Raw genomic sequence first — 20,908 nt, forward strand, 5'->3', positions numbered from 1 at the left:
AGTCCTTCCAGAAGAACCTGTTCTCATGGTAGTGTACATCTTTATTTTAGGGAGTCTCCCACAGATAAGATTGTTCTTGATTTCAAGGAAGGGAGGTATTGAAAAAACAAAAAGAAATGTATCCAGTTCTTTGGGGGTGATGGGCCTCTTTGACATTCTTATCTCATGCTCTATTTTACACCCTTGAATTAGGCGCACATGTTTGGGCGGGAGATTGCTACATAGAGCCAGAGATCATAGAGCCAGAGCCACAAATCAAGCTAAATATGCAATGGCGGCATTTGTTTCAGTTGCATCAACTTTCATTATAAAATCATTTCAGTATGTATTTTCAAGTCCATTGACTCTTTGTTGGATCTATATATACTTAAATCTTTAAATTACAGGACAGACAGCTTTCACATTAAAACCATTGTGCATATTTGAATGATTGTAGTGTCTTGTCAATGCACGTGTATGTACATGTTTGCTAGCTATACATTCGTGTGTGTGTGTGTGTGTGGGTATGAATGTTTTACTAAAATTACTATACTATACCATACCATACCATACCTAAACCTGATAATTAGAAGGGGTGTGTATACTCTTGGTCATGTAGTTTGTTGACAGTCTGATTAGGAGGTATAATGTTTTCCCTCCCACTCACTCACTCACGCACGCATGCATTAACTTATGTAGATATCTAAATGGGGACATGCCATTAACTTGTATTGTTTTTATGCAGGTAATTATGAATACTATAGACTTACCCAGTGCTTCCAAACCTTGTTCCTGAAGGCATACCAACAATTGACCGTTTGGATGTCTCCCTTATCTTGACCCATCCATTTCAGTTCTTGAGCTGTGTCTGAAAAAATACCATTATATAGGGCACTTTTTGTTTGGACGTTATCGAGCGCTATCGAGTGCACTCATTCAATCCCACAATGCACCGCAGTAACGAGTGTACAACGATGTATGCTCAACGGCTAGAAAATTCCCATAATCCACTGTGAAAGTCACGTGTCGAATGAATTCCCGCGTCTGACCAGATGGTGGTGCTCGCACCTGAATCATCCATCAATCCATTATCTTAACCACTGGCTACAATCACTCAACGTGGCTACATTCGCTCCCTCAAGTGAACTATTTTTTGTGAACTAATGTAGGAAATCCGCACTGGTGTCTTTACCAGCTTATAAATTGAATCAGGTGTGTTTGATTAGGAAGTGTTTATGGTTTTGTCAGATTCAGCTCACTTCTGCGGACAAATGTATAAGCTCCAGCTCAAAGTATAGCTAAGTATGCACTCATACACAGACATGCTGTACACACACTGTAGTTAAGCACTTTGTCCTTATCAGTGGTGCAGTGACTGCAACACTTCTGTCCACTCAGAGGAACTTGAACGTTAGAAGGAATAAATACCTCAGCAGTTTCAGCTGAATCTATTCTCTGGCCTTTTGAATTCTGGTAAAGATGTTTTATAATCCACCTCAAGTTTAAACACACAATGGACTTTTCACAGCTGTTAGAAGTGTGTAATGTAATAACAATCATTATATTATATTATATGTATATACTGTATGTATATAACTCTGAACAAGACCGATTAACAGATTTGATTCAGATGTTCCAAAAAATCCGAATTTTGCTGTCTATATAAACAAAGCCATTGTGTTCTGGACAAGAATGTGTAAAAAAGTGTAGATACTCTTTTCAACACAACAGGCAGAACACACAAGAGAGAGGTTAAGAGAATCTGAACAGAGAAAAAAAGTTTGAGAGATACAGCTGAATAGCTGCTATCGAGTGGGAGAAAAAGAGAGAAGAGGAGGAGGAGGGTGCGTCTGTCCGCCTCGCTGATGAGTGAACATTTGTGTGTGTGTGTGTGTGTCGGGGGGGATGTATGATCTTGGCGCATGCGCCGGTACCTGGCAGTCGCCCTCAAGACTGCAGATAACTCTCTCTCTTCTCCACATCACTCGTCTAAGCATTTTTCTCATTTGTTTCATTTTCTTTTTTCTTTTTCATTAACCTGGACTCCAATATCTTCAGTTATTTACCATGCATCTTGATTTGACTGTGTTGGGATGTGGATTCTTTGAACCGACAGAGGTGAGCTACAAGGTCCTGAGGTTTTTGGGTCATGCTGACAGATTTTGGGGTCTCGTCCGGGATAGATCTTTAGCAACAGACCTCTGATAAGCTCAAAGGAAGTACCCCAACGGATTCAAATTCAAGACAAGATTTTGACAACTTTGAGGAGCCTGTAGGACTTGACTTCATTCCGTCTCGGGTCTTTCATTAAAGCGAAGGGTAGCAGAAACGCTGGTGACAACGTGCCCCATCTGTCATGTCACGAGAGTGATGATTCGGGTCTCACTGATGTATTCGACTTTTTCACCTTTGTGGCTTCCGTGACGTGTGAGTATGATTTCTGTGGCAATCTTTGTTAATTGATCACCAGATTAGCTTAATGAATTTTATAACTGTAGAAATGAGAATACTGCTGGGAAATCAAAGCCAAATCTGACACGCATACACTCACACATTCAGTCACTTGATCACTGAAATTTTAACACCTACACTACTGTGGGCAAACAGACACACCAACAATCACATAGTCACCTACATGACCCCTCCCTATCAGTATTCCTCGCCCACTCAGCGATGCGAGAGGAACTCAGTGTGTGTGTGTGTGTGCGCGCGTGTATGTGCCTGGATCAGTAATCTGCATTTCTCTGTGCGTTTGAAAGACGTCTCTAGTGCCTCGTCTGTTCCTTTGTGGGTGAGGGATGTGCAAATCCATTCTGTACTGGGTTGAAGCACTCTTCTGTGTCCTCCAGGGCATTTTGGGAAGTACAGTTTGGTGGTGTGGTGGATGTTTCAAAGCGTGGGACGTAAGCTAGGACTTTGTGATTGGGATAGCACAGAACACTTTGGGCCAGATGTACTAACGCTTTTGCGCCCACTTCAGGTGTATTTGTTTCGCAAAGTGCACAGAAAACCATGGCAAGGTATGTACGAACGGGACGCACCGAGATGAAAGCGCAGACTGCCTGTCGCGGGAACTGAAAATGGCAAAATGCGCTTTTCGTGTCATGCATATGCATTCATGGGATGGTCAAGGGGAAAGTGGGAGTGTCACATAAAGAGATGGGAGGGGAAGCGTAAACTGCGCCTAATTATGTATTCCGCGTTATGTACAGAAAAAGCCGGTGAAAGCGCGCCTCTATTTTGCTCTGAAAATTCTCTGCCTCTTAAAAGCCGGTGTAACTTAGGAAGTGGGTTTCCTGGCCTGTGCCCTGTTAAATGCAACTTTTTCTTTGGTACGGCGTTTGAGGTCCTGCCACCTCTTTTTGACCTCTTCCACCTGTCTGCGTGTCGAGGATATTGCATTGTTTTTTTTGTGTGTGTGTGTGTGTGTGATTTCGGTCCAGATGGCATTATTTTGTGTGGGTGTGGAATTCCGGCCTTGTATGATGTTTAAATTTGCTGTTACCTCATGAACAAGCAGATCAACCTCGTTATCGCTAAATTTTTGTTTTCGCTGTTTTGCCTGACTTGGTGGCTGATCCATGATGGAAAGAGAAGAGGAGGCCCATTCAATTGCGCGTTTAAATACCCGCAATTTACGGTATTCGGTTGTTAAGTCGTGACGTAACCACTCTCCGATAATACTCTTTCCGGGTCCAAAGTCCAGGTCCTCTCTACCTACCGACCGCTTTCGCTAGTGTTTTGGTTGTTATTTAGTGTTTTTACAATGCCGCAGTGCTGTGTCCCGTGTCCCGAGCTAACTCACTTCAACCTCGTAAATCTTCTTTTTCATTGATGCCTGGACTCTACCCTTAATTATGCCACCTGAGTGATGAGCTACACTAACCACTCTGTTGGTGTTAAAGGAATTTAAACCCTTTTTGACCGCCAAGGGTGCCTCACTAAGAAGGACGTGATCGTAAATAAATTTACAGGTTCCACCATTGTTATTTCTGGACGAGAGGAGCGCTTGGACCCGGAAAAGGCTAAACGTCACGCGTGACGTCAGACTTAACAATCGGATAGTGGGTGGAGACAGGCGCTGAGGAACTGCAGGTTTGGTACATAACACACACACTGCGGTTTCACATCAAGCGCTTTCTGCGTCTTGGCCATGGCGCTATTAAGGCTGCGTTCGCAAATGTACGTACATCTGGCCCTTTGAATCTGTATTAAAACGTAATTTCACAGCACAATTCCCAATCTTTCATAGTCTTTTCTGAGTGCTGTGGAGGATACAGCAGACCACATTGATCCAGAATACTTTGGAGACTGTTCTGCATTGCTGCGGGTAACAGCGCATGATCTGATGGTCACACTTTAGATTAGGGTTAAATTTTCATTATTAACTATGATTTTTGCTTCAGTTAACTCCTTATTATTGCTTATAAATCGTTTGTAAGGTAGCTAAGTTTAGGTATTGGTATAGGAATTGGGTAGGATTAAGGGATGTAGAATATGGTCATACAGAATAAGGCATTAATATTTTCTTTATAAGTACTAATATATAGGCAATATCCTAGTAATATGCATGCTAATAAGCAACTAGTTACTAGTGAGAATTGGACCCTAAACTAAAATGTTACCCACTTTTCAGTAGAAAGATGTTAAGGTCCGATATACTTCAAGCGAAATCGAAGAACGAACTCGTGATGTAATTTCAAACAAAATCAGAGGGTTTTTTTGTTCGAAACAGCTTGCCAAAGCAAACTTTCTGGAAAAGTTTGCTTCGGCTGGTAAACACCTTTGTACTACCATTGGTCTGTGGCAATTACATAATAGGCAGGTGTGCGCGGAGGCTCCACCTTCTTTCGCGTGGAAATCTTTTCCGGTTCATTTCTCCTGTTCAGTTCATTGAGGTCAGACGTCTGCGAGTGAAAACGTGGTAAAGATTTAATAGGTTTTCTCAATTTTGTTGTGTATTTTTGTTATTGAGAGGAAAGCGTGCAGCACATATTTACATTTTCATCCACACGTCACTCTCAGCAGTGTTGGAGGCGTCAGATGTCCGCTAACAGTATATCGTTGCTCACGTATTTCTAACTTTGTTTTACCCCAAAGTGAAGAACAAAAAAGAACTTTCCCGTGAGTATATCGGAGCCTTTAGTCACTACATACTTCCTACCATATAGTAAGCGAACGACAGTGTGCAAGACGAGTAGTTATTTAAATACTTACTGTTTAGTGCCTGGTTAAACTGGATCACAGATGGTTAGAGAGTAAGAAGCAGGTTTTAAAGTGGCGTAACTGTTTGGAGGATTCGGCTTGTCAATTAAATGTTTTTGAGAGCTAAATGAAAATGAGACCGGAGAATTAGAATTCTCCTGTATTAAAGCAAATTTTAGCAGTTCGGGCCTAAAGATACACTGGTACAAATTTTCTGCCTCACCACAAATCAGTTTTCCCACTGAGATAAGTTGAAGATGGGTTAAGTGCGTAGGATTATGTGGTGCCTACATGCTTTCACTCTCTTTTTCTTTCTCTCTGCCTCTCTTTCCACAGTGTCTCACAGGGCTAGGTTAAGCTAGGTTGTGCTGACAAAGCGTATATACAGGATTTATCACGCCACGGCTGTTGCTAGTCAGATCAGACAGACTTGAGTCTTACAGTTAGATCATCCATAAAATTCTATGAGAGCTCTAAAGGGCTCTTTGCATTGTAATATAACAGTGTTATGAAACCGCCACTAGCTTCTATACTGTATTTAAGTAGTTCATTGTTTGGCATCTTTAGAGCTATTTGTCATATTAGAGTGACATTATATAGTTAGATCCTGTATATGCAGTGCCATATGCAGTGCTTTAGTATGATATTACTGTACATGCTTCCTTGCTTTCATGCTGCCTTTAGTTGCCTTTATAGGTGTGGCATCTTACTTTGAATATACAGTTGTGGTCAGAATGAATGGCACCCCTGGTAAATATTAACAAAAATAGCTGTAAAAAATAAATCTGCATTGTTTATCCTTTTGATCTTTCATTCAAAATATTTGCAAAAATCAAACCTTTCATTGAAGTAAAATAATTGAAAGTGGGGGGGAAATCACATTGTGAAATAATTCTCCAAAATACGTTGGCCACAATTATTGGTACCCTTTTATTAAATACCTTTTGCAATCTCCTTTTGCCAAGATAACAGCTCTGAGTCTTCTCCTATAATGCCTGATGAGTTTGGAGAACACCTGACAAGATATCAGAGACCATTCCTCCGTAATGAATCGCTCCAGATCCTTCAGATTCCCAGATCCATGTTGGCGCTTCTCTTCAGTTCACCCCAGTCATCAGGTCAGGGAACTGGGACAGTCATGGCAGAAGCTTCATTTTGTGCTCCGTAACACATTTTTGTGTTGATTTTGATGCTTGTTTTGGATCGTTGTCCTGATGGAAAATCCAACCACGGCCCATTATAAGATTTCTAGCAGAAGCCGTCAGGTTTAGATTTTTTTTTTTTATCTGTTGATATTTGATAGAATCCACAATGCCATGTATCTGAACAAGATGTCCAGGACCTCCAGCAGAAATATAGGCCCACAACATTAAAGATCCAGCGGTATATTAAATTGTACACATGGGGTACTTTTTATCCTTGTGTGCACCAAACCCATCTAGCATGTTTGCTGCCAAAAGGCTCTTTTTTATTTTATTTCGTCTGACCACAGAACCCTGTGCCGTTTGAAGATCCAGTCGTGTCTGACAACTGAATTTGCTGGAGTTTGTTTTGGGACGAGCGAGGAGGATTTTTCTAGAAAGCCTCCCAAACAACATGTGGGGATGTTGGGGTTGTTTAAATTATTATTATTATTTAAATTTGTTTTGGTAGGCTTCTGACCCTAAGACTTCTCTCTAATCTCTGCAATTCTCCATCTGTGATCGTTGGATCTTTGGTCTTTGGCCATTAAAACTTTCCCTCACCGTGCATTAATACAATATAGACACTAGGGCTGGACCCGAATATTCGAATATTCGTTCGGTGGGTGGGTATTCGATTTGAAAATTTGACATTCGAATATTCGTTTTTTTTTTTTTTTTTGGGGGGCACACCTGGGATCCCCCGCGAAACGGTTCTCATTCGCGCTTGAATAAGGCCGGCGACACACTGGCTGCGTGGCGTGTCCGTTTTTATTTCGGCTCCCATGTTAACAGGTTGGAGTTTGCACACTGCCTGCGTGAGACACGCGTCTCAGGCGCGGCTCGAGCCACGCGGAAAACGCGTGCATGCTAGAAATAGAACCGACCCCAGTGTTCCAGCAACGGGAGTGTTCTCTCGATAGAGCGCAGAACAGTGGAGTTTGTATGGACCAAAGTGCATGCCTGAGCTTGTGTTTTGAGTTAAGCTGCGTTGCTTTGACATTGTGGAAAATAGAATAATAGAAACAAAATGTATTAGCCTTTTTACCCGTTATTATCAATCTAAATTAATCTCGTTTTTAATTTAAATTAATTTCGTTTTTTCTTTATTTAAATTTCGTTTTTCTTTATTTAAATTTCGTTTTTTCCTTTATTTAAATTTCGTTTTTCTTTATTTAAATTTCGTTTTTTTCTTTATTTTAAATACAAAATTAAATTCTTTATTTAAATTTCGTTTTTCTTTATTTAAATTTCGTTTTTCTTTATTTAAATCTACTGTGTCAGTAATTTGTTAGTCAGAAAAATATTAGACTACCTTAAAAGTATTGCTTAATTTAACAGACCTGTGTGCGTGCTATATCACTAGTGCAGTGTCCGTTATCGGAGCGTGCGGCGCGCCGCTTCCCGCTCGCGCTGTTCTGTAGTTTATTAAAAGTTTATTCATTCTGAATGTGTCGCGTCTCGCATGTCCATCTATATTGCACCAAATGAGACACTGCACTCCCAGTGAAGTCGATTGGATAAACGGTTCTCGAAATAATCAAAATGCAAACGGACATACCGACACATAGAGAATACTGCCTTTATTAGAGAGAAGAATATGTTCAGCACCCTCTCTCCGAAGCTTCGAATATCCGATGTTCATTACTACCGAAGCTTCGAAGCTCAAAAAATGGTATTCGGACCAGCCCTAATAGACACACGTCCTCTTCCTGGCAGATTCGTAACATCTGTAGTTGATTATAACTTCTTAATTATTGCCCTGATGGTCAAAATGGGGATTTTCATTTCTTTAGCTATTTTCTTACAGCCACTTGCTATTTTGTGATGCTCAACAATCTTTTGATGCACATCAGAACTATATTCTTTGGTTTTACTCATTGTGATGGATGATTAAGGGAATTTGGCCTTTGTGTTTCCTCATATTTAAACTCCTGTGAAACAAGAAGTCATAGCTAGACAATTTCATGTTCCTAGTCACCCTAGTTTGCTAAAAAAAGGTAAATATTAATGGGAATATACTTCAGAGATAGGTTACTCGTAAAAAATTATAGGGGTGCCAATAATTGTGGCCAACGTGTTTTGGAGAAAAACATTTATTTCATAATGTGATTTTCCCCTCCACTTTCAATTCTTTTACTTCAATGAAAGGTTAGATTTTTGCACATTTTTTTAATGAAAGATCAAAAGGATAAACAGTGCAGATTTATTTACCAGGGGTGCCATTCATTCTGATCACAACTGTACTTAAATCTTAGAAACTGTTTTTAAATGCATGGCAGGAAGGGTTAGGCGATGTATATTTAATATTAACAACACATTTGTGTGCAGCACTGTGAGTACTGCAATGATTTTAATGCACATTTTTTATTTGACTCTTAGCTTCCCAACTATTATTCCCAACTATTATAATATAGTCTATTATTAGTCAATAGACTAATAATTTTCATTTCATTTCAATTCATTTTTATAAATCAGCCTATTTCAGTGAATAGATTTAAAATTGATTCAACAGGTTGTTTAGCTCAAGTGTCCTTGTGACATTTTCAAAGAATACTCCTTTTATTTTTACTGTAGTTAAATATTGATGATTATTTGTTATCTTAGTGTGTAATTCCTAAATAAATGTAAAAAAAATGTTTTTTATTGTATTTTTTTTATAGTATTGTATTGTACTATTGCATTTAAACATTTTGAATCTCACTGGCTAAAATTGCTATTTGAGTTCCTTTAACTGAGTAAAATCACTCTGAGGGTGATTGAATGTTGTCTGAAGAATATGAATTTTCTTTAGCTATATCGTCTAGCTCTGCTAACAGGACAGGGTAGGTTTGTTTCTTGGATGGTGGTGTTTTTACAGATTTGTGGAGTTGACTTTGATGTGCCACGGGCAGCTGAGCCTGACTACTAACCACTAGATAAGGGCTCAGTTTGGATGTAGACCGCCTCGAGTGAAATAAGAGAGAGTGAAAACAGAAAAAGAAGGGGATATATCCGACTGCTCCAATATCTTTTCTGCAAAAGTCTGTGTGGCCAGAAAAAAAAGACTAAATTATTCATCAGTGGCCGACTACACCCGAGGATCACATTTCTAGACGTGCATACACTTACTTTAGCAGTACATTTGCAAGTCCTTTGTGGAAGCCTGAACTGATGCTCACTAATAGGCTCCCTTTTAATGCTGAGTGAACATCAACCAATCTAGGCAAGTGTGTCTGGTCAAGCATAGTACAAATCTGGGGAGATTTTTTTTTCCAGTAAAAACCATTTGATGTTTTATCAAAAAAAAAAAAAAAAAAAAAAACGTGTTACAAGTCCAAGGAAAGGAGGGAGCATTTCGAAAATGGATAAAATGATAATGGTAATTCTTTCTCTTTTGTTGACATTAGTTAATGCATTAGCTAGCATGAGCTTAAATTGAGCTATATATTTCTTACATCATTTAGCATTAATCTTTATTAATGTTACTTAAAAGAAATAGTTCATTCATGTTAGTTTACATTAAAGGAGAACTTGGTAACTTTTTTAACTTAATAAAACTGTCTAGAAATCATTTGGATGGTTAAACAACCTGTTCTGGTGATATTGGTGACTTTCCCCGCTCCCCCCAGCGTTCCCAGGCGGAAAACCAACCTTGCAACTTGCGCACTGCCGTCCCGGCAAAGTGAAATTGGAAGTCTCGTGAGAAGCGAGAACTAGAACGAGAACAAGCGCGAAACACAAATTGCTTTACGGCAATTCGACATAAACACACACGCATGTATGATGTATTACCAGATTACTCACCTCGGTAGACATAGCTCCACACGATACAGTTGGCTTGCTCCGATCAAAACAAACGCACATGAGCAGCGGTAGAGAGGGGGAGGAGGCCGCCGCAAGTGAGTTTTTTACGACTGTGTTGTGAAATATACGCCCCCCCACAGCTGTAGGGGGAGCTCGTGGGGAAAACATGCGACAACAAAAGGGAAAATCAGCGAAGAAGTGACTAGAGTTCGCTAGAGTTACAGAGTTCTCCTTTAACAAATGTTATCATATAGAACTTTGGATTTGAAAAATGTATTCGTAAATGTTGAAATTAACATTTAAGATGAATAAATGATGTATAAGTGTTATTGAAGTTCATGTTAACTAATGTAATTAACTAAAGTTGATAAATGGAACCTTACTGTAAAGTGTTACCATTATTAACAACCACATTTTGTTTTAAAGCTTTTTGCTGGCCAATGAACTGACGTCCTGCTAAATTTATTGAGGGGTTTTGTGAAAACTAGATGTTTTCTGAAGAAAATCATAGTATTTGACCTGTGCAAAAGTTACCACCGTGATGCAACTGTGTTGCTACTGTATGCAGTACTGGATTGCTAGGATGTTGCTATGTGGCTACTTTCTATGCTCACCAAGGCTGCATTTGTTTGATAAAATACAGTAGAAATAGTAATATTGTGAACTATTATTACCATTGAAAATAACTGGTTTCTATTTTAATATACACAGATGAGCTAAAACATTATGATCACCCGCCTAATATGCTGTTGGTCCTCTGCACGCTGCCAAAATGGCACCGACCAGACTCTATGAAAACCCTGGTGGTGTCGTGGTATCTGGCACCAAAAGACTTAAGCAGCAGATCTTTCTGTCCTGTAGGTTGCGAGGTGGAGCCACTGTGAATTGAACTTGTTGGTCCAGCACACTCCACAGATGCTCAATTAGATTAAGATCTGAGGAATTTAGAGGTCAGAGCAACGCTTGTTTCTCAAAACATTCCTGAACAATGTGTGCAGTGTTGCAGGGTGCATTATCCTGCTGAAAGAGGACACTTCCACCATGGAACACCAGTGTCATGCAGGGTATGTGCAGGTAGGTCGAATTGGCATCCACTCGAATGGCCAGACCCAGAGTTTTCCAGCAGAACATCTAGTTTTCCTACAGCATCACACTCCCTCCACCGGCTTGCCGTCGTCCCACAGTGCATCCTGGTGCCATCCCTTCCCCATGTAAACGTTGCCCTTGCACATTGAGGAGTCTTGAGTGCCCAACACACTATTGCCAGTTTGGTTTGTCCCTCCTCGGACCACTGTTGGAAATTTCATACCACTGCTGACCGGGAGCAACCAACAAGCCTTGCCGTTTCAGAGCTTCTGTGACCCAGTCACCTTGCCGTTACAATTTTGGCCCTTTGTCAAAGTGGCTTAAGATCTTTATTCCTGCCCATTTCTCCTGCATCCAACATGTTGATTACGAAAACGTATTGTTTGCTTACCATCTAATTTACCCAGACCTTAACAAATGGTTGTTAGGAGATGATCAATGACCTGTCACCTGTGACTGGCCATAATGTTTTGGCTCATCAGTGAATTTTAAATGTAATTATTCCTGTGATTTTTAAAGCTGTATTTTCAGCATCATTACTCCAGTCTTCAGTGTCACAGGATCCTTCAGAAATCATTCTAATTGCTGCTCAAGAAACGTTTCTGATTATTATCAATGTTGAAAACAGTTGTGCTGCTTTAATATTTTTGTGGAAACTGTGATACTTTTTTCAACATGAATGGGTCTTTCAAAAGAACTGCATTTTTTTTTTTTTTTTTTTTTTATGGATGTCTTTTCTGTCACTTTTTATCATTTTAATGCATCTTTGCTGAATGAACGGTTGAACAGTAGCTTAAGTCTGGTCGCTTAGAAAAGTAATACCAAACATTTCCTCAAGTAAAAGGTATCATTCATGTCTGTTGCACAAATGGTGCACAACAAGTTGCACACTGTAGTTTACTCTCCCCAAGTATGAGCAATAGTGATGCTTGCCTTAGCACACAGCACTAAAACGCAGGTAAAAGCTTTTGTGAGGTCTGCTCTAAATGGCAGACTCATTAGGAGAATCAAAGTGGGTAAGAAGTCTGATTCATAGAGGATGTGAGATGTCTGAAACGCTCATGTGAGGAGTGTTTGAAATAGATAATATTGAATCTTGGCGTTTTATAGTCGCTCGGCTCTCACTCTACGCTAATGCACATCGATCTTTTACACTTATTGCTCATTTCTTATATGCTGTAACTTTCAAAACACGTCTCAATCAGATCTTCACAGATTTCTCCCAAGTCGTACAGTATGTGGTGTCTTCAGCTCTAAGTGACGAGGTGAACAGCAAATGAAGAAAAGTGTACAATTGAGCTAATGGATGAAGGTAGTATCTGGAGGACGTGCTGAAGGTTTCGGAGTATGCGGTACGTCCCCAGTGTTGGTGTGTAACTGGGCCACCATATGGAGCGATGGCTTACTGCCATCAAACCACAACACACAGCGGTCAGCCACGGTTATGTGTGGGCGTACGGCAGCAGCTGCTAGGTGGCCACGGGAACTTGCTTTCTATAGAGCGTGTCAGTTTGGATCACTTGAAACCTTTGCTCTCAGGTCACAGAACCTTTTAGAGCTATTGGTGGCTAATTCTTTAGCTAGTTGAGAGAAATGCCATATTATTCCATGACCTTGTTGGTCCAATGCCAATGAGAAGGACCTGGGGGTGGGATGCATGCTGTTTTGGGGCAAAACTATGTGCTGTTATAATGGGAGTTGTTTGTTGTGTCTATTTCACATTAGATGCTTTTGTGGGATTGTGGGTTAGTTTGTGTGTGATATTTTATCTATAGCTATACTATTTTTGGGACTACATTACCGTTCAAAAGTTTAGGGTCGATGCAATTATATAATGTTTATGAATGTAGTCTTTTTTTGTTCACCAAGACTGCATTTATTCGATCAAAAATACAGTAAAAACATTAATATTGTGAAATATTATTACCATTTAAAACTGTTTTCGATGTTAATACATTTTAAAATGTAATTTATTTGTGTGATGGCAATGTTACATTTTCAGCATCATTACTCCAGTCTTCATTGTCACATGATCCTTCAGAAATCCTTCTAAGAATCCTTCTAAAAAAATCTTACAGACCCCAAACTCATGAACGTTAATGTACATGATGAGGAAGGTATATACATTTTTCACCGAACTTACTTTGGATGTAATTTTTAACCCCACCCAAATCGATTCCTTCCCTTAATTATATACATAAAAATAATAGTTTATATATAATCCTGCCCATCCCAATCCCATCCAAATCAGTACATGAAACCACAGATGTCCTGTGTTCAAAATCTTAACTCTGATGTTGGTTTGGAAATCTAATTATATCCTAATAGTGATTCCTCCTATTTCTGAAAGTAGATTAGTGAAATGACAGGAATTGATTGTGGGTAATTCAGGACATGTCACGAGTCAGATTCAAACCTGCGTCACCCACATGAGCACCACTGTTCTGAACAAGCGGATTAAAATGCCAGGAAAGGTCATAGTGTACGACACAACAGGGTCTGTGATTTGACGCATTTGGCACACGCTCTTGTCAAACCACATGACGTGTGATCTTAAAGACATGAAATGGATCTCCTGATGATATTCATTTCACGCAGCACAACAAAGGTCTCAGTGGGGATTTGTGGGAAATTATCCTGTTCTCTCGCTATACATCTCAGGTATTATTTCCAGGCTCTGTCAGTGTGTGGTTGGATGACGAGTGATGGTTCTGTTCCAGGCTCAAGGGCGTTGGGCCGATCCGGGCTCAGATTTAGTGGGCTGTTTTGATTAGGTGAGCAGGTTCTGCTATCAGCCTACATAAATTAGAGAGCAGCTCTCTGAATCACACTCACGGCTCCCACTGGGCTCATATCAGCTCGTAACGGATGTGTGTGTGTGCCGAGAGGCTGTAAAAATTCTCGTGTAATAAAGTACAAGAGTATCTGAAGTATGCGTTGATTAGCTCCCAATCTGTGTTGTTCATTTACCTCTCAACGTGTGTTCTCTGATAAGGGATTTTTATAGCTGTATACGATTCAGGGTGTTAAACTTACGCAGGACAGATTTACTTCTGTACATCAGAGTCACCTTTCCATTTGCAGTTTGCAAATTTAACTAGAAGGTTAAACTAGATGTCTCGAAAGCCTTTTCGAGTGTAAAAGTGCTTAATCCGACAGACAAGAAGCTACATAAGACAGCCTTGCTTTCCTCATAGGCAGCTGTCTTCTAAAGCCTGTCTTTGCTTGAGGTGTCAGCATAAGTGCAAGGGAAAGACTAAAAGTGCCACTTAAAAATTTGTTATAATAATCAATCAGTCATAAGTTAATAAAGAAAACGAAAAGTTGATACATTTTCAAATTGATACAGAAATGGCAATATTTACCGTTTATTTATATCCATTTTTAAAATGTGGTTAAATGTAAGTGTTTTATTAGGGCCCGAGCACTGATGGTGTGAGGCATGCAATGTCCAATCTGCCCCAAACTTAGTATGCAACATGCTAGAAACATGCTAAGACACGTTAGCAACACTTAGCTAAGTGCTAAAGCATGCTATTACTGCAATTTAATAGGACGTTGCTGGAACTCAGGCAAACAATGTCCAATCTGTCCCAAACTTCACGTTTGATAAGAGTCTTGTCCTGAACACGTTCATGTCCATATTCAGTTATAGTTATAGCGCCACCTGCTGGCAACAGGAAGTGACTTGTTTAACACTGATGCATTACTAGCAACATACTAAAATATGCAATTGAATTGAGTGCTGAACATGCTAGAAACATTCTAAAACATGTTAGCAACACTTAGCTAAGTGCTAATGCATGCTATTAATGCAATGAAACAGGAAGTTGCTGTAACTCAGACATGCAATGTATAATCTGCCCCAAACTTCACATGTTTGATAAGAGTCCTGGCCTGAAGAAATTGTCTATTTTGCTACATGCAAAATTGTAGTTTGTCATAGTGCCACCAGCTGGCATCAGGAAGTCTGACAAATTACTTTGAGGTAGTCCTCCTATATTTTCCTACTTGCATGCATATTGCCCGCCGTGCTCTGACTTCCTAAAGCCACAGGATAGCGGTGACACCTGTGCAAGGGCCCTTTCATCGCTGCTTGCAGCTTTAATTAGCAGTTACAATTAGTTTTTTGGCATCCATTTCGGTGCTTTTCTTTTTCATTTTTCCTTTCAAGTTACAAAATGCCATTGCACATGGCAGCAGCCAATAAAGTTTTGAATTTTACGAATATGGCTTTTTTTTTTTTTTGCATTTAAAATGTAAACGTTTTATTGTTACACTTAAATGGCATTTTAAAAAGTGAGTCATTCGTTTTTAGGGATTTGTTACATTTCATTGCATTTTAAAAATTAACTGTTTTAGATGTGGCTATTTATTTGATTTATTATTTATTTTATTAATAATGCAATTTGTGTTGGTAAAACTTCCATTCTTTTTAAAATTCACAAGTCAATTATAACAGATTATTTTATTTTAAGTGTCTCTCAATAGGGTGTATGACCTACAAATAATAATCACTGTTACACCTACGACAAGGCAAGGCTCAGTTTCACGTCCCAGTTTTTATAAACTTGTGATGCGACCTTAGATTTTCACCAAAACAAGATGTTAAGAGCCTTCATAAAACATTATCATTCTTTTAAAGCGGTTTAATTTGCTGCATACTGGTTGGACGCAAAGGATATGTGAGACTGAATTTATAATACACCTGCTCTCCTTCCACTCTTCTTAACAGTAAGCCGGTCCTTCTCCACCCCCTGCCATCGAACCCTCTCAAACCTTCAGTGAGGGATGAATTTAAGCTCCTGCACTTGGGTTGACCGATCTGGTTTGTGCCACCTCTCTCTCTCTCCCCCCCCCTCTCTCTCTCTCTCTCTCTCTCTCTCTCTCTCTCTCTCTCACACTCACACACCTTTAAGCCTGTTCCTCCTCTTCACCTCGCTCCCACTAAGCATTCTTTCATCTCCTCAAGGGAGCGGGCGGCACCGTAAATCGGCTTTTCTGATGTGTCCTCCGCTTGTGCCGCTTTTCCTTATCGAAGGCACAGTATTCCTCAGAGTTTTGTCACGGTGACACTGCATCCACCCCTCTGGCAGCCCTCAATCCCACCGCTGTATTTGCATCGTACGTTATGTGAGTGAAATAACATGAGAGATGTGAGACGAACCCCTGAGGTACTCATAAGAGCGGGTGCCTGCTGATGTGATTACACTTCTAATGAATCATAAACTAGCAACACTTTACAGTTACATGGCCTAATTTAATTTTACAACAGTTTAATCAGCCATTTTAAAAATTGCTATATTTGTTATTCATAAAGAGTAAGTTTATGTGAAATATCAAAAAATCTAAATGCTACTTGTGCTGTGTGTGCCCACACTTCCACTGAATTGAGAACTGAACAATAAAGTAACTAAAATCTTTTTTCAAATCATTTTTATTTATATAAAATAAAATATTTTCATATATATATATATATATATATAGAGAGAGAGAGAGAGAGAGAGAGAGAGAGAGAGAGAGAGTGTGTGTGTGTAAACATAAAAATTACATTTACAATGTTATATTATGAATTAACCAAATAAATGAATACAAATTTTAATATATATTGTTTTTTAAATTATTTAAATAAAATAATTTTACAAATAAATTATAAATAAAAATTTAGAAAGTAGTTTACAATTAAAAAGTTATTTTTATTTAAAATTATGATAAAAATCATTTTGTTTTGCAGTGCAGCAGAAATTTAAATGAAATGTCAGCTGTATGGTGGTACATTGTATTGCAACATGCACTTTTAATGTAGACTGATGTTGTAGATTTTAAAGTGCCCCTATTATGCTATTTTAAAGGCTCATCATTTAGTTTTGGAGGTCTCCTATAACAGGTTTACATACATCAAAAGTCAAAAAAGTTTCATTTTCTCATAATATACATTGCACATCACCATATTTTTCAATGATTCTCAAACGACTCGATGGGTGAATCAGTTTCTCTAAATCTCTCCTTTCCGAGAGCCTGCTCTGACTGGCCTGTTGTGATTGGTCTACCGCATACAGCGCCTGTCGGAAGCTACACTCCCATTACCATAACTAAATGTCAGCAGCACCGGAGGCTTCTTCTGTCCTCAGCGATTGTACACACTGTAAAAACAGTAACACTGACGTCGATTTTACCATATCAATCCGAGCGCGAGTCCGATGATGATGATGATGATGATACATTGAAAGAACTAATTAGTAAGAAGCAGTAGTATTTCAGTTAGACAATAAAACGTGAGTTAGCTGGTTAGCCGGAAACGTACACAATATTAAACACAAAACAAAAGTATTTTGAACACCCGGTAGAAAATAAATACATCAATAATTATTCATACTCACTGGTTGTGATTCTGAGGAGCAAACTGGTCCAAATAAACTGGGTACTGGCACATATTTCAAGAGCAAGCGTTTTGTGAATCTCGCGTTGTAACACTTGAGATTTGAGAAGCAGTCGTCAGTAAAATTACGTGTTGTGGGCTGGTCAAGTTGTTCGCAAGCAGACAACGTACAACATAGGCGGCCATTATGCAAATGTATTTTCTACGTAGAACCGTAAAGCAGTGGGATTCGAATGAAAAACCACTCGTATAGGCGGATCAGTATCCATTCATTCTTTTGGGAGACAATCATTTTATTTTTCGTGCACTTTTGGCTTTACAACTTTGCAGAACGTTTACGTTCACAAACAGCTATATTACACACTGCATGAAAGCTACTACTCGAAAATAGGGGCACTTTAATGGTAGCAATCTAGTTTTTTGTGCCATTCTAACCATTTCTGACATCAGGCACCTTATGTGGCACCAGTATTGGCAACCTGTTGGAATAGTGTATTAGTGAATTGGAAGAAAGCACAATTAAAGTGACACATGAAGAGTGTGTCTGTTGTCTGTATTTGTGGGAATTAGCAGGTGGGTGCTTCATTCATCAGTCGTTCCTTTCCTTTCCTCTCTTCCTGTCTGTGCCATCTGTCGCTGTGGCCAGACTGGGCGCAACATGGCCTCTTCCTGTCTGACGCCATCCTATGACGCAGCTTAGCTGCAGTGGACACACACTGCGAATTCAGGCAGAACATAAAATCCTTCAAAGAATCTCATACAGAATCAAAGGACATTGCATTTTTGGTCCTAATTTTGAGTCTGATTTGTTCATTGTAGACACTAGCTTGTATTCGCACATGCTATAGCTGATTCTGCGGCATTGAAGCGGAGTGTCTGATGATTAACGCCCGAGGGTTCGGCTCGGCTCTCTCGCCGTCTGCTTCTGTGAGAGCATTCCTCTTCAGTCCACGTCCTGCACTGCAGTAGTGTCGAATTCAGGAAGACACAATGAACAATTCCACATCTGACAGCTCATCATGTCCCTAAAGGAGGTTTTATCCTCTTCTACTGAGGCAAGAGCGAAAGTGAGTGTGTTTAGAGAGTCTCAAAGGAGTCTTGAACCACAAACACTGCCTCATTTGATGAGAGAGAATGAAGAGATGAAATCTTAGGGTGTGGCTCTGATGTTTTAGATGGAAATCTAGTAAACTACCTTCCCAGGCAGCATTATTGGACATCACAGTTGCATTTGGACGTTTGAATTTGGGTGTGATTTTTTTTATGTCCAGGGGGCTCAAAATCCATACCTTTGTGTTTTATTTATTCAAGAGATTCAAGCGTTACGCTAAAGAAGCTGAACCGCTATGAGAGGGGAAATGAGAGAAAGAGGTGAGCCGCGGTCAGATATGAAATGCATGAGAGTGCATGATGAGGATGTTGGGTGGGGCTGATGGATGGAGAAGAAAATGGGATGAAAAAACTGTAGTGGAATGGAGAGAGGGAAAGAGAGAAAGGAGGAAAAGAGAATGCTTGACATCAGCAGAGTCCAGACCCCACCCAACCACAGCAGTACAAACACACACACACACACACACACACACACACACACACACACACACACACACCGGTAGTTTTACTGAATAGTAAATATGGGAAGTATACTAAATTGAGAGTCCTAGTTTTTTTCACAAAGCTCTCATCTTGCTGGTCTGATAAGTGTCGCGTGCAAGTGATTAAATGCTCTTTATTTAGAGAATATTTATATATATATATATATATATATATATATATATATATATATATATATATATATATATATATATATATATATATATATATATATAAAACAAATGAATACTTTCATTCAGCAAGGAGAGTCAAGACATTTATTGTACAAAGTTATAAAATATTGGTTTCATTCTTCACGGTTTCCACAAAACAATTAAGCAACACAACTGTTTTCAACATTGATAATAATCAGAAATGTTTCTTGATCAGCAAATAATTATATTAGAATGATTTCTGAAGTATCACATGACATTGAAGACTGGAGTAACGATGCTGAAAATTCAGCTTTGCATCACAGAATTAAATATTTATTATTCATTATATTTATTATATTTAATATTTATATGTTATTCTGCCCAATCAAATCAAATTGCAAGTCCTTTGAATAATTTTGCTGACTTCAGTCAGCTTGTTCAGTCATCAATCTGTCATTCTGGAACCTTCATGAGTCATAAATCTTGTCGCTCATCTGCATCATCAGTTTTCAGTTTGATCTTTTGATTGAGTTTACAGTCTGAACACAGCAACAAGAGTAAAAATTAGTAAAACACAAATTAACATCCCCAAGCATCTGAATTTCTATAGTTATAGTCATCATTTTTTTGTCCGTTTGACTCTTGCCATGTTTGAGTCTGAACATGAGTTCTGATTTCACATTGTGCTTTGCTGTTCTGAACAACAGGCAAACCTGCATACTATACAAGTATTAGCAAAAATCATACATTTTTGGTTGATTTTCTCTTTCAGCTCAGCTACTGTCATGGCGGAGTTCAGTTTGGTCTAATAAATTGTAAAGGTGTATCAGTGTTTGTGTGTATGGCACAATATGTCTGCAGGCGTTTGACAACATGTTCAATCTCTCCCTCTCTCCTTCTTTCGGCTTCTAAATCTGGAGGTGTCGTCTCTTCATGAACACTGATAGCCGAGTGTTAATAAGCGGAACTGACTAACTGCATGTGTTTGTGCCTCTGACATGCAAATGAGTCTTTACGTGGTATAGGCTCATTTGATTGGTCGCTTGAGCGTATCTTGCTAACGTAAAGAATGTGTAATTCATTGTGGAATTGATTTGTGATCTCTGTCGCACTCTCCAGGCAGTGACTCTGTGGAGGGCGAGTGTGTGTTCGAGGGGGATTACGCTGTTCCTCCTCTCCCAGTGACCGAGGGCATGCAGCACATTCGGATCATGGAGGGTGTGTCGCGCTCTCTCCCCTCCTCTCCTCTGCTGTCCCACCAGGCCATCAACATGCGTCTACAGCCGCTCAAGAGACTGCCAGGTAACATTTCTTGTGTTTGTAAGTGTGTGCACTCTTATATGTGTTGCAGTTGTATTTTTGTGGTTTGTATACTGTATGTGTGTCAGCGAGAACCACCTCCTGTTTCCCATCTCAAACACTCCATCTTAATGCCAGAACTCCCGCTGAGAGCACAAATGCCTTCACCTTACACACCGGGGAGAGTGTGAACGAGTTTGTGTGTGTGTGTGTGTTTGACGATGTAACGAAATTGCAATGTGTTAATT

At 39.5% G+C, this 20,908-nt stretch overlaps 1 protein-coding gene across 4 annotated transcripts in view; it reads left to right on the top strand.

Annotated features, from left to right (window-relative positions):
• Window positions 1–20,908, top strand: part of tanc2a (tetratricopeptide repeat, ankyrin repeat and coiled-coil containing 2a) — a 152,867-nt gene that overhangs the window by 78,480 nt on the left and 53,479 nt on the right. For 3 of the 4 annotated variants that reach the window (XM_082183713.1, XM_082183714.1, XM_082183712.1), the window contains one exon: window positions 20,481–20,663. In XM_082183713.1, coding sequence (XP_082039839.1) covers window positions 20,481–20,663 — 183 coding nt within the window. Of the gene's footprint in view, window positions 1–583; window positions 2,407–20,480; window positions 20,664–20,908 lie in introns of those variants that run through there. The other variant, XM_082183715.1, reaches the window with a different exon arrangement.

This window comes from Leuciscus leuciscus, assembly GCF_965113295.1.
Source record: "Leuciscus leuciscus genome assembly, chromosome: 1".
NCBI lineage: Eukaryota > Metazoa > Chordata > Actinopteri > Cypriniformes > Leuciscidae > Leuciscus > Leuciscus leuciscus.